Source organism: Equus asinus, chromosome 2 (assembly GCF_041296235.1).
Source record: "Equus asinus isolate D_3611 breed Donkey chromosome 2, EquAss-T2T_v2, whole genome shotgun sequence".
Taxonomy (NCBI): domain Eukaryota; kingdom Metazoa; phylum Chordata; class Mammalia; order Perissodactyla; family Equidae; genus Equus; species Equus asinus.
The window spans coordinates 178,744,747-178,759,142 of record NC_091791.1 but is presented as its reverse complement, the minus strand read 5'-3'; the positions used below and the strand labels follow the sequence as shown (position 1 = coordinate 178,759,142).

Here is a 14,396-nt window from a genome sequence, read left to right as displayed (position 1 = left end):
CCAACCCTCAGCAACGTGCAACAGACAACAGGGCAAATGAAGACAAAAGCAAAGTACCTATTTTCACAGTAAATGATATTGAGGTCCATATTTACTCGAGTGACGAACATATGGCAGTCAATTCTGACTTCATTGATCGTAGGGGGAGGCAAGGCGTGAGCCACAACCACGAGACCCATGATTTGGCTGGGGACGGTCCTCCCGTGGGACAGCGACACCCTCAGTCGTAGCCGGCCTGTTATGTGAATCACCTGTAATAGAACATTAAGTACAGGATACAGTCAAATTTATATCTGAATGTAACAGTATTTCTTTTGAGAAATGCAAAATTACATCTGGCACAACCAACATTAGCTTGTACCTTCTGTAATCTCAATGGCTGTCAAAGTGCCCTTAATGTCCTCAAGACAAGGGACAAAAGAGAGATAATATTATACTCTGAGCATTTCTCAAGGCAGCATTATTACAATGCTATTGCTATTTTTTAGGACTTTGTTTTTTACATTTAGAGGAAGTTCATAACCAGATAAAATGACCAGAAAGTTGAGCACTGAGCTGCAAAAGGAAACGTTTGCATCATCAGCCCTTGTTAATGGACGACGTCTGTCTCTCTCCAAAGTTGTACTGAGAAGGATTACATGGCCATCTCCTTTCAGAAGTGTGGTTGAGAGCCTCCCTTCATTTAGGGGTTGACAATGCAAAAAAGGCTAAAGATTCTACTGAATAAAAGACTCGGTGGCAATGACATGAATGGGTCCTTTCACGCATAGATGTTCCATGTGAGGCAGCACTGAGTTCTCACCAACACCATGATTTCTTGCAGTGCCCTGTGGGGTTGAAGGACAGAGGATTTTGGCCTGTCATTGTTCCTTGAGCTGATACTCAAGTAGGATCAAGAAGACTTGCACCATTTTGGTGGCTCCTTTTGGCTGCTTGAGCAGAAATAGGAGAGAGAATATTGGGCAGTAACTTTTGGTTTTTTTAGCCCAACTATACCTAAGATAGTGCAGGTCACCCAGAACGAAACAAAATTGGTTGATCATCCTCACACATTATAAATAGTATTATTTTTATAAAATAATAAAAAAGTAATAATAATAAAGATAAAAAATAATGAAAAAGTTCCTTTGCTTATTATAAACTGCACATAGAAGCAGAGCCATAGTCAACTTCCTTAAATGACGTTTTGGGTGAAAGACATCATAAAAGGGTGGAAAGTATGAAGGATTTCTGCGGCTATGCTTTAGGATGATGGAAGTTGTGTGTGTGTGTCTGGCGGGAGGGTGGTTGGAGACGTTTGTGTGTGTGTGTGTGTACTCTGTGTTCCTAGGACCCTGCTACAGTGGGAGGGGTCCCCTCTAAAACTGGGTCCCCCTGGTAGAGGTAGTCACTGTAATTCACCATACCACAGAGCTCAGTTTAGTAGTTAACCAAGTTTCCGAATTTGGTTTGCCTCCCCAAATGCATCACTGAGTGCCAAACCATCTTTTGAGATGCTGCTTTTCCCTCTTTGTCATAAGGACCTGAAGTGGGAAGCGGGTTGCTCTCCTCCCAGGAACAAGAGGACCTAGCGTCTGCTTTCCTTCCTAGGGGCTTGACTAACAGTTCCTTTTCCTTTTTGTTTTTTTTTTTATTTCCCTTAAGTTTTTCAGTTTTCCAAGAGCAAGCCACACTGCTGTCAGTCAGGAAGCAGGATGAAAGCTTACGGGGCTGCCCTTCAGAGTCCTGGCTGTTCTAAATAGCACCTCTTCCCCATCCCCCTGCACATTTGCGCCCAAAGCTGTGGATCTGGAAACACCAATGAGGAGGATTATTTAGGTTATTTCAGGAGCAGCTTTTCGACCACCCACGTTTGAAGTTGACTAAATTCATACTTAATGCACCTCTGCTTTAAGCTTTGGTCAGACGAGTTCCTTTATGAATAACTGTATTTGAAAACGTTCCTGGAGGCAAGGATGCTAAAAACACCAGCACAGACACACATTTTTGCAAGACCTCATTAACTAATAAAGAAATAGCTAAAAGAAATGGGATTAACTTCACAGGAGGGATGTTAACAGTCCCTGGTCCTCCTCCCAGCTAGGCTTACATAGATGCTCATTTATCATTATCTGTCTTGTTTTATCAGGAACACTCAGCTTCTTGGAAAAACACAGATCTATAAATGCTCAGAAAATACACACCCAGAAATGATATGTTAAATAAAGCCCCACTTGGTATTCAATTCCAAAGCAATTTAAAGGCATCTGGGCTAGAAAACATTTTGGGAAGGCAGACAGGCTGCTGGGGGGAGCTGTCTGCATGTCCCATTTTCCCAGCCTCTGATCTCCAGCTTTGCCTGCAGCCATCGAAGTGTCAAAAGGGGGTCAAAATGTGGATCCAGAAGGGCCCACAAGATTTGCTATTTTCTGATTATGTTACCTTGGACAAGTCACTCAGCCTCTCTGCATCTTAATTTCCTTTCCTGTGAAATGGGGCTAATAATGACTAATGTGTTGTTATATTATGAAAATCAAAAGAGATAATGGAGGTGAACACTTTCTAAACTGTAAAGAAGTCTACAAATTTCGTTATAATTCTGTTCGCCTTTAAAAATATCAACTGAGGGGCCCGCCTCGTGGTGTAGTGATTAAGTTTAGTATGCTCTGCTTTGGTGGCCCTGGTTCACGGGTTCACATCCTGGGCACAGACCTATACCACTTGTCACTCATGCTGTGGTGGTGACTCACATATAAAGTAGAGGAAGATTGGCACAGATGTTAGCTCAGGGCTAATGTTCCTCAAGCATAGGGACTATTTATTAATTTAATCTTGACCAATGGCCTAATAAACATTATTATTTTAAAGGATTGTAAAATTTCATATTTGTAAGAAAATCTGGGAGGGTGTATCTTATGTCCTTCTCTCCTTCATTTTTTTTTGGTGAGAAAAGAGGCTCTGGAGAGTTCATTCCCTGTCCAGAGTCACCTGGCTTGGAAATGGCAAAAAGGAGCCTAGATTCCAGGTTTCCAGGTCTTGTTTGAGTGTCTTTTCACCTTTGTTATGCCTGTATGCATTCTATGTGCCTATTCATTTAGCATGAAACATTAGATGTTTATGCCAGATGCCAATGTACTACCTTAAGTAAACTGTATATGAACTTTTAAAAAGATCTCACTTATAACTAGAAGCTCAGGTCTTTTGAAAAGTCTTTGAGAAGTAGCACAAACTAAGATGAAGAAGAAGAAAAAGCTAAGGCAATTACCAATGCAGTGACTAAACACTTGTCAAGCAATGTCAAAGAACAAGCAGAGGGTGTGTTTGTGTGTACGTGTGTATGCACATCTGTGGATGAGGGCGCGTGGGGCTGACAAGAAGAAAGAGCTATCTGTTAGGTCCCATCATTAATTTTTGGTTTTAAATTGATATATTTTTCCAAATTCATTTCATAATACCAACAGTTTTTTTCTTTGGCCATGTGACTGGTTATGTTCAAATTTTAGAAACACGTCGGACAGCAAGTATCCAAACATAGAGGGAGTAGACTGTTCACTTTGTGGTTGCTTCTAAGGCCTGAGATGCAGAGGAAAGAGTATTGTCAGAAGAGCGAAGTTCAAATCCTAGTTCTGACACTACGCAGCCGTGCAAGTACGACGCTCAGAGAATGGCAATGACTCGCTTAGTTTCTAGGTCAGTATATTAGAGGTTAAAAATCTCGTCAAAGAGAAGTGCTCCGTAAAGGTGTTCCTTGTTTTCTTAATAAGGTCATCAAAGGGCATTTTATTGGTTCTTTAGTTTCTAAGACACATGTGCAAGGGACCTTAGTAGAGCCAGGGAGCAGACCAAGGTGAATCACACGTAAACCTCCTCAGAGAGTTTATAGGCTACAAAGTAGTCCAGGGAGTGGACATATAGGATCACCTGTAGTATAGCAATACTGGGAGACGATATAGGGTCTGATGAAGAGAGTGGTGCTCCATCCCGGTTATGCGACAGAATCGCCTGTGGAGCTCCAGATGCCCAAGCTCTATCCCCCAGAGATTCTGATCCGGTAGGACTGGGCTGGAGTCCACCATTTGTTTGTCTTTTTAAAGCTTCAAAGGTCATACTTGCTACTGGAGGACGTCTGGCTAAGGGGTTTGGAGTTATACCAGTGGTTCTCAACCTTGCTACACACTGAATCACCCAGGGAGTCTTTAAAAGTCCCCTTATCCAAGCTGTACCCAAACCCAGTTAAATACAGATCTGTGGGGTACAGGCCCTTCCAGGTTTTATAGGTCTGCTGAGAGGATTAAGTGAGAATGTATATAAAGTGCCTTTGGGCCCTGTGAGGGGCAGGAGAACAAGAATGCCCTATACACAGGATATGCTCAACAAATACATATTTATTAAGTAACAAGTATGTGCCATAAGGAAGGTTTAGAATAAGATCTTTGGGGGTTCAGGGTAGGTAGAAAATACTTCTGACTGAATGGGTCAGGAAGGCTATGTGAAATTGGCGTTAGAATACATTGTTGATGTAAGATATGATCATAGAATGTGAAGGGGCTTTCCAGAGAGAGAAAAGGGCCAGAACAAAGGAATATAAAAGGGAACCTATCAGGAATGTCCAGGGCTCTAGGAGCACTTCGAGCGGTATCAGCAGAAGAGACAGAGATGGGCCAACATGGCAGGTACCAGCAGTAGAAATTGGCAGTGGCACCTGGGAAGAAGCTCCACAATTTTGAACCTGTCTCATAGGATGATGATGATGATGATGATGATGACAGACTGAGCAGTAACTGGGAATGCAGGAATTGCTGACAAAGGGACAGAGATTTCCCTGTGGACATTTTGTTTTTGAGCAGCTTGGGGAGATCCTGTATAAGATGTCCAGGGGATAGTTGGAAAAAGGAGTTGGGTGCTTAAGAGATGGTAGTTGAAGGTATAATTTTGGAAGGTGTTTTCTTTTTGCTGGAGGTGATAGTTAAAACCAAGAAATTTAATGGAATTACCAATGGAGAAAAGAGAAATAAGAACACCAACAGGCATTTTTCTCCCCTTTGAGTATCTGAAGCCTAAGGTAACTTATGTTTTTCTCTAAATTGAGGTTTTCTTGCTCCATAGTAATTACTTTTGTTAAAAAAATGAAAACTTCTGAAAACTCTAAGCCCCCTTTTTCTCCACCCACAATTCCATTCTGACATAAATGTCAAACTTGCCATATTGTCACCAGTCCCAGAGGTAACATCTCAAAGAACGGGATGGCTTCCTTGTAAAGTTCTGTAGGTGATTGGGAAATGATTTTGAATACAAATAGATTAGCCTAAATACTAATATTAGGCCATGAAACTATAAGACTCACAGAGTTACTTTAAAATGAAAGGAATATTATGGAGTATAAATAACATTGAATTGGGAAACAGAACATCTAATTTCATCTCTGTTCTGGTCATTTTGGCAGGTTATCTAGCTTGGCCAGAGCAACATTTCCTCAGATGTGAAATGGAGGCTAAGAATCAGGTGATGATGCCTATGGCTCTCACTAAGTTCTGGAGAATTCTATGACCTAATGCTCAATAGAGTGGACATTTACTGTGCTGTGGTACTACCCCTGACCCCTTACTACTCCATGGTGGGGGCAGGAGTTTCCGAGTACAGCTGCACATTAATAAATGCAGAATTTACTTTAAGAATTAATCAAGAAGGTTTTATGGGTCATATCTGAGTTGAAACAGTGCTCTGGTTTTGGCCAATGCCAGGTAAAAATTGCCTCTGTGTTCTGAAGGTTCATCTTAGTCTGGTCTTTAATCTACAGACATTCTTCAAAAGAGATTTCTGAACTAAAAGATCCTTTGCCCCTGAGCTCAATTTCATATAAGACCTCAATCCTCATGCTTCTTTTCATTGTTCTTGTTTTATCATAAAGAGCTGTAGAAAAATGCTAAAACCCATATTTTTCTAAACCCCTTACACAGCACTGCCCAGATGCCAGCTACAGTGAAGCAGAATGCACAGGATTTTGGAGTTAAATCCCACTATCTTTGATAAAAATATTCAAAGTAGCATTTGACAGTCCCATATTGAAGAAATCATTCTTTGACTTTTACTTTTCTGCTCTGATACAATGAGTGGATGTGCGCAATGCTGTAAGTACATGTCCGCAGAGTTTAGGATGAGTGTGGGAGTATTAACAAGCCACGTTTCTTGGACAAACATATATTTCTCTTCCTGCCATATGCGCCTTTCAGTCGTCTGTTGGTGATAAACACTTAGACGTGCTCCACTACTATCTTCTCATTATAAACAAGCCCATCACAAAGACCTTGATAAAACCTCCCCTCTGTCAATACTCAAGGAGAGAACGTCTGTGACGGAAAAGTACATCTGGAAGCTATTCTCCATTCTTTTAGGAATAAATCTCAGTACTAGTAATATGAAACGCTTTCTTTATCAAAAGGAAGCGCTAAGTATTATGTGCATTATTTTCCACATGTAAAGTCAAGTACAGAATAGGGCTAGGCAAATAGGAGAACAAAAAAAGCTGCAGGCATGAAAAAACAATGGATTCCCTGGGTTTAGAGCATCTTCAGAGATTTTTCACTTGTCCTTGAAGGGAACCCAAATTTACCTTAAAAATTAAGCTTCCTTCTGGCACTCTGGTCTTTTTTCTTTTATTCCTCGGTACATGTCTGGTTTAGCATACAGAGCATCAAGTCACTAGCTCAGGTGGGAGAGTCAGCTAATTACTTTTAAGTGATGGAGATTTTCAGATGGCCCACAACCTGCTGAAAGATAAGGGCTTAGGCAGGTCTTCTGAACGCAAACATCTAGCCTACAGCATAACAACTTAATCTACACCAGCATGAGAGTATCAACCTTACGTAAATTCCTTCATGCAAATTTTTAGGGTGTGGCTTTTCCCAGATTTAAACCATAGTCATAGGTTGGAGCATCTGCCCCAACAGGTCTCTGTAACCCTGTCTGTCTGACTCCTGCCACATAGGTCTTTGCACAGGGCCTGAAAAACAAATAAACAAAAAAGCAAACCTTAGCTGAGCCCAAGTACTTGTCCACAGAGGCAAGCACTATGGAGGAGAGGGCTCAGAACTGCAGGTGGTGCCTCTGAGACCTGTGAGGGGCGGGAGAACAAGAATGCTCTTTCCCTTCCCTTTCTAGGATCTCAGATTTTATTTCTAGAAACCGACTCTAGTAGACTTTGTCATAATTCACAATAGGACTGTAGTAACTGGAGATCATAAAAGACAGAAGAGGGAAACGTTTTCTTCGCAAGGCAGAGGTGAGACTGGGGGAAGGTGAGATTGAGGGGGAAATGAAGAATTGGAAGGGAGTGGGTCAAAATGCAGACCTTTTCCAGGGCCCACGGGGGTGCAATGGGAGAGGCGGTTCCCGCAATGTCATCAGCAAGGAAGTATGGAGATGGCTATCAACTCAGGAATAATGTGGGCAGTGGGAGGCTTTCTGGGAGTTTGTCCCTAAGAATTTCCCTAAGATCAAGGATCTTCAATATTGGGCAGGATTCAGCGCTTAAGGCTAGCGAACCAGAAAGAAGTAGAGAAGGTCTCAGATGGGCTCAACCTAAGGACAGTTATGGAGAAGAGAGGAGGTGAGACTGGGTACCAGGGAAGCATCCTGGTCAAAATTAAGAAAGGGGAACCCTGGCAGAAGCCAGTCCTGTTGGATAAAAGGACTACAATGAGAAAGTGTTAATTCTCAGGGACTCCATGTGGTTTGAATGGAAACGAGGTGAGCAGAAAGAGGGATGTAATTGGAGCACAACCATTTGATGCTGGTCTGATTCCTGGAAAGACTCAGTGAAGGTTGGTTCAGGAAGTGAACAGACCTGAAGCTGTAGGTAAGGGCATTCCCGCCTATGGAAGGCAGAGGAAGGAAGGAAGCTAGGGGCTAATTTCTCTGCTCTCACTGAGATACTAAGGAAAAGACTCATGCACAAGTGTGAGTACGGGCATTCCTCTCTTACAGATGAAATCAACTTGCTCTGTCCTCTACACAAATAACTAAAATAACTAAATGGGCCTGGTACACGAGGGAAAACATATTTTGTTCTTTAATTGGAAAGCTCAAAACACTTACTGCTGATATCAGGGATTTATTTTAAACAAAAAACCTCTAGGGTTAGTGGTTCTTAAATCTGAACGTGCATAAGAATCATCTGAAGAGCTTATTAATAATGTGGATTCCCAGGTCCTACCCTCAACTTTGGATTCTTTAAATCTAGGGAGGGGCCTGGGAATCTGAATTCCACCAAGCGCTGCGAGTGCTTTGGGTGCCAGTCGTGGGCAGAGCCATACTTTAAGTCCTGCTTTAAGGGCAGGCCGCACGGTCCATTCACCTGCAGCTTGCTCTTTATCTAGAGAGCTGAACACATCTGGAGATGTTAAGAAAGATGAACCAGATGTCATCACAGGCTGCCTCCTGAATGAGCAAAGAAAGACGAACATACATACGGTTAGATCTAGAGTGAGAAAAACCTTCCTCTTAGAACACAGCCTCTTGCCTTGGCTCTTAGAAAATGGAGGATCAGCGCCTGATGAGGAGGAACCCTGCACTGATGTGGGACCAGGGCGTGTGTTCTGGGCTCAGGGCCGCCTAAGGGAGCAGCCTGGGAGCCCTGTCAAGGCTCCTTTATTGTGTGAAGGTCTGCATTCTCTCAGTGGCTACGCCACAGTGGTCTGCTCTGTTGTGCTGCCAGCCTCCTGGGGGAGGTCGGACTCTGCCCACCCCCTCCCCTTCTCCCGCCGGCCTCTGGCTTAGCTTCTGATTAATTCAGGGGAATCCTGGGAGGTTAACCCTTAATTTGATGGCTCCAGTGGGGAGCTGAGAGATGGCTGGCAATTTATCACCCTCTGTTTTTTATTTTTTTTAAATGTAGAAACATTTTCTAAGGCCACAAATAAAAAATTATTTTTAAAACCCACATTTAAAATACATTAGCTACAGCATTCTATTCTTACATGACTGTATCCTCCAAACATAACAATTACTTCTCATCCATCTCTGTTAACAAACTTCGAATACGTTAACATAAAAAATATAACTATAATTACAGCCTTAGCTTTTCAAAATGTGTCTGAACTCCATATTTGTTTCCTGTTCCCTTGGAGAAAACAGTCTTTCTTCTACCAGAGATAAGATTTTTTATTGGGATAGTTTAACTAAGCTGGAGAGATCTCCTTAATGAGATTATGTAAATGTATGCCAAAGACATAAACCACATTTTCTCAGAGAGTGGAACACTTCAAATATCATTTAATAAAACAGGACCATGGGTAGCAACACCTCGATAAATTGTTAAGGGGCAAAGCAAGAAGGCTGAACTATACGCATCTGATCAAATTTCGTTTGATTCAGTTACTTTATTACAGTCTCCTAGAGAAGGAGAGAGGACCACTGTACCTCTGTGGAGGGCAACTTTTTTATTCCTCTATCACCTGATGTGGAGGAGGAGGTATCATGCCCTCATGGCCCCCAGAAGCCCCTTGTGGCTTAGTGCCACTGTCTTAAGGGTAGAGAGGCAGTTCTCAATGTAACAGACTGCAATTGTGTTTCCCAGAAACATTAAAAACAACACAAAAAAGATGTGGAACTAGTCTCATGCTGGGTAAGGAATAGAGACTGGCTCTCCCCTACACCCCACTTTTCCCCAAAGAAATTCTATACTGTCTGATATATTTTCTTTAGAACCCATGAGCTCTTATTACAAAACATATAATGCAACTCAAATATTTTCTGTTTCCTATCCTTGCTTAACACTTCTGTTGGATGTGAGTTTTACTTGAGTTTCTTGAGTTTAACAACTAGTCTTATTCTAAGTCAGTCTCCTTAGCTTCTGTTTCTCATGAGTTTGCTAGAAGAATTTATACGCAGACACAATAACAACGGGAACAAATGTCCAAAGACAGCTGTGTACCAGAGACCGGAGTGCTTCTCTGTCCAAAGACAGCAGTTCCAGAGAGCTCTCTGCTGCCCCTAGAAAATGCTAGGGCAGCCTTACTCTCTCCTCTCCACCCACCCCAAAGGGAGAATAGATGATTGCATTTTGATGACAAAGGAAAACCTTTAAAGGAATAGCTCTTAGATATGGGAGTCAGCTACCTGTCTCTTCCTCAGTTGCAGAGGATGCAGAGTTAAAGACAATTATCCACAGAGATGGGGAGACTGGTCCTTGTGGAAGGGCAACTCTGCTAAGTCAAGAGCTGAAGTATTTTCTAAAGCAGCCATCTCCTTAAAGGGGAATCAAACAAATATTACTAATTGTATTTCTGATAATTAAAATAATTTAAATCAAACAGATGGGTCATAAACAATATTTAAAAAATTAAAATCTAAAATTTTTTAATTTAAAAAATTAAAATTAAATATTCCCCAAATTTAGACATAAAACTCCTTAAAGATCAAACCTAAAAATGATCACTTTCCACGAGGCTACGGTAGGTATCTAGGACTCTTAAAGTAATGAAAGAACAAAGAGAGTTCTCTTAACCGGGGCACGTTAGATGCAACTATGTGCAAGAAACAAAGAACACAGACCAGAAGGCATGATTCCTCAGTTTCCCGGCATACTCAGGCCACATGTAGCTCTGTGTTTGAGTACAGGGACCTCCTTGCTCTGCATTGATTCCTCATTGGGAAAGTGAGTGGGCCTAATGCCCTGGCCTCTGGGATCTTCCTCAGCGTGGTGTCTGTTAAATCCAACATCTTTGAACATGAAGCCTTGACCCATCATCAAAGCCCTAAGCCTCTATCACTTTCCATCTCTATTATCTTGGTTTCCATACTTTGTGAGATTGGATGTTATGTGTTTAGCATTGATTAGCACAGGACATTTTCTTCAATGTTCCTTAACCTGCCCTCCAAACCTACAGCTAATATTTTATAAGGCTGCTAATTTAATCCTAAATTTCATCCTTAATGAGGGTAACTTCTAGTAATGACATGCCTCTCCAAATGTCTTGCTTTATGGAGTGAATGAATACACACCCTTGCCAGGACATCTTTGTGTTCAGCATCCCAGAAAGACGGCATGCTGGAGCAAGACGGGGCTTGCAGACCACCTCATGCAACCCTCCCACCTTACAGATGTGGAGACTGAGGCCCAGGGAGGTGAAATGTCTTGCCCCTGACAAAAAGCTGGTTAGCTGGTTAGGAAGAAAAGTGAGGTCTCCGAATGTCTTGCCCACTGCTTTTTCTACTACTTATGCATTTCAGAGGATACACTCCCTTCCAGTTTCCTCTTTCGTTTTTCCAAATGTGTTTATATCTCTCTATATAAATGATGCGATCAAACTTAGGATTTTAACCTTCAAGAGACCCCTTGGCACTGACATGGGTTATTATCTGTTCGGAATATGCAATTCAAAACACTCCTATGACTTTCGTGCTTGTCACCAGCTCCCTTGCTGCATTTGGTTTATTCAGCCATGATTAGAGACAGTCATTTACAGTCACACATTTGGAAACTCTTTAACAAGCTTCTAGCAGTTTCCTTTCCAAAGCTGTTTAAATAGATGAGGGTGTGGCGTCAGCAGCGACAGCAGTTTCCTCCATGCTACTGATTGCCCTGCTCCTCGTGTGTCTTTATCAGGACTTCCATTTTGTAGAAAGGCTTTAAAAAAAGACAGTGAAAACAACCCAAAGATGCACATTCCAGATCCTATAAGTCATCATTTCAGGAAGACTGACTACAAAATTAAAATTGAAACCACCACACTACAACCTGAAAGTTCCCTAAAAAAAAAAAAATCGCCCTCCCTCTTTTTATTTTAAAGAATACTTTTTGAAGTAATTGGCACAAAGACTGTTCTCGTGCAGATTGCTGCAAGTGTGCTCTTGGCAAGAACATCATAAGCACTAGCAAAACTTTAATATGCTCAAGAAGCCAAATACAAACTGACACCAGGAACTCAAGTGTGGGAACAAACAGGGAAAAAAAGAGCGCATCTCAATTTAATACGAACCTCCATACAAAGGGACCAATTTCTACGATTCATGGTTTAGCATACAATGCAGCTGTCCTCTGAGTGAATATAGAGTAGTTATACATAAGAAATTAGAATTATCAATTCGAGGGAATTTCTCAAGAGTCCTTTTGATATGTAACACTGCAGCTATAACGCCTAAGAAACCAGACGTCAATGCATTAAATGAGATCAGGTTGGGATCTATTTAGAAAAGGAGGGTTTGCACTTGAAGAAACCCCTCTTTGATTTGACCTCCGCAGCAGACCCCCTGCAGGGAAACTCAAAACGAAAAGCTGACCCCCACCTGTAGCCTTGCTTCCCAGGTCTTTAAAATATAAGTTTGAATACACTTAACACAAGGCGGGGGGAAATCATTTTAGAAGTGTCTCCTACATGGAACAAAATGGGAAGAACTTGCAGACTCTTGCAGTCTGCAAGCTATGAGAAGAGTGCTCAATACTCCTTATTCAATCTAATATAAGAACGGAAACTATTTTTTTAAAAAAATTTCCTCCTCAAGTCATCTTCTTCTTTGCTATTTTATGGTAAGGATTCAAGGATTTGGAGATTTTCTGCATCTTTCTCCATCCACATTTCAAATTCATCCCTGATTGTGACCAACCCTTCCTTTACCCTGAAACTGAAAAGATGGCTCCATTTTCACAGTCTTGATAAGTAAGATTTCTCCTGCAACCCTCTGGAGTTCAAACGTGCTATACTTTACTTTTTTTTTTTTTTTCTTGGGGAACGTTTGAAGTCCCCTTTAAAAATAATGCCTTGAGGATATTTTTCCCTAATACCATTTAAAGAAACTTGAAAGCATATGGCTCTCGAAGCGCACAGGGTTCTAATGAAGTAATCAGCAACACTGCTCATATGCAGACTTCCACCAGGAGCTTTCCGACCCAGCCCAGATCAGTCTTTTGAATGAAGAAAAATTCTGCAGAAACTCCTTCTCTCCATCTGCCAGTGTAAAGGCTTAGTGAGCCAGTGTACTAAAGGGGTGACTTTCAACCTTTGAAGGATGGAAGGTGGTGGAAAGGTTGTGTCAGGATCAGAACTGTCAGCGGCAAAGCAATCAATCTCCTAGCTTGTAAGGCAACACAAGACAAATATTCCTCCATTGTGCAGGCTCCATTCAGGGTGTGGGAGGAGAAAATAGAGTTTCTTTATAGGGTTCTATTTGATGTAGTCCTGGTAGCTCTCCCATTACCTTAGGTGATTCTCCACACAGCCAGCAAAGACTAAATAAAACAAAAACATAGGATATTAATGCACTTGCCCCAGAACTGGGAAGAGCATGCTGTTCTCCTGCAGTTTTGCAACGGATTCTCTAAATCTGTCACAATTAAAATCACACTTCTTCAGGCATGACCTCATTAGTGCTGAAATATCACATCTTGGGCCATTTCCTTGGGATTTTAGCAAAACAAGTAATGATTCTTTTGATTATTGGAGTGACTTGTGCTATCAAGACTGCCAAGTAAGTGTGCAACTGTTTAAAAGAACTAGAATCGGCACCTGACTTTTTTCTTCCTACTTGATTTGGGCACACATAACTCCCCAAAGAGAGAGAGGCTTAGGCAACGTGGGCAAACTGAGCCCACTCACCTGCAAGCTCTCCTTTTCCAGGACACTGTGAGGGGAGGGATGAGGTGAGCCGCGGACTGGCAGAGGTGTGAGTTACTCAGATTCAGGGGCCAGTGTCTTATCCTCCCTGGTTTCTACCTGGTCAGATAATGCTTCTCAAATGTCCAAATGCTCCTGCGGCATTTTGTGCAGCTCATCCAAACGACATGATTTCATTCATTCAACAAGTATCACTGAGATCAATATATTGCCAGCACTGTTCTAGGCTCTGGGGCGACAGTGACGAACAGGATGGGCAAATGGCGAGGGATAGGATCTGATAAATGTTTCCGGCTGCTCTGGAGGCCCAAGGGGAGGCAGGAAGGCCAAAGAGGAGGCTCCTGAAGACATCCAGGTGGGGAGATGGTGGCAGCCCAGGGGGAAATGCTGGGAGTAGTTGGGTTGCGAATACACTCTAAAGGTAGAGTTGACAGAATTTGCTGATGTGTTAAGTGTGGGGTCTGAGGTAAAGAGTGGTCTCAAAGGACACTCCTAAGCTTTTGGCCAGAGTCCCAAGATGGAGGATGGTGCCACTTACTGAGATGGAAAGGGTTGGGAGATGGCAAAAACATTTTGAGAGGTGGATTTCGTTTTGGTTATATTAAGACTGAGCTATTGTCAACATTCAAGTGAAGATTCAGAAGGAAGCAGAAGTTTCAATGTACTTCTTCAGTCTCATTTTTTTTCACACTTTATTCAGAGATCTTCTATTTGCTAAAATATAAATAGTTCTAGAAATTTTATACATATCTGTTAGGACAAATGCTCTTGGCAAAATGGGGAAATTAGTGATGCGCATCCTCCAAT

General features: G+C 41.9%; 1 protein-coding gene across 11 annotated transcripts in view; it reads right to left on the bottom strand.

Annotated features, from left to right (window-relative positions):
• Nucleotides 1-14,396, bottom strand: part of NPAS3 (neuronal PAS domain protein 3) — an 829,776-nt gene that overhangs the window by 28,453 nt on the left and 786,927 nt on the right. For all 11 annotated transcript variants that reach the window (XM_070504228.1, XM_070504226.1, XM_070504227.1 and 8 more), the window contains one exon: nt 58-251. In XM_070504228.1, coding sequence (XP_070360329.1) covers nt 58-251 — 194 coding nt within the window. The remainder of the gene's footprint in view (nt 1-57; nt 252-14,396) is intronic.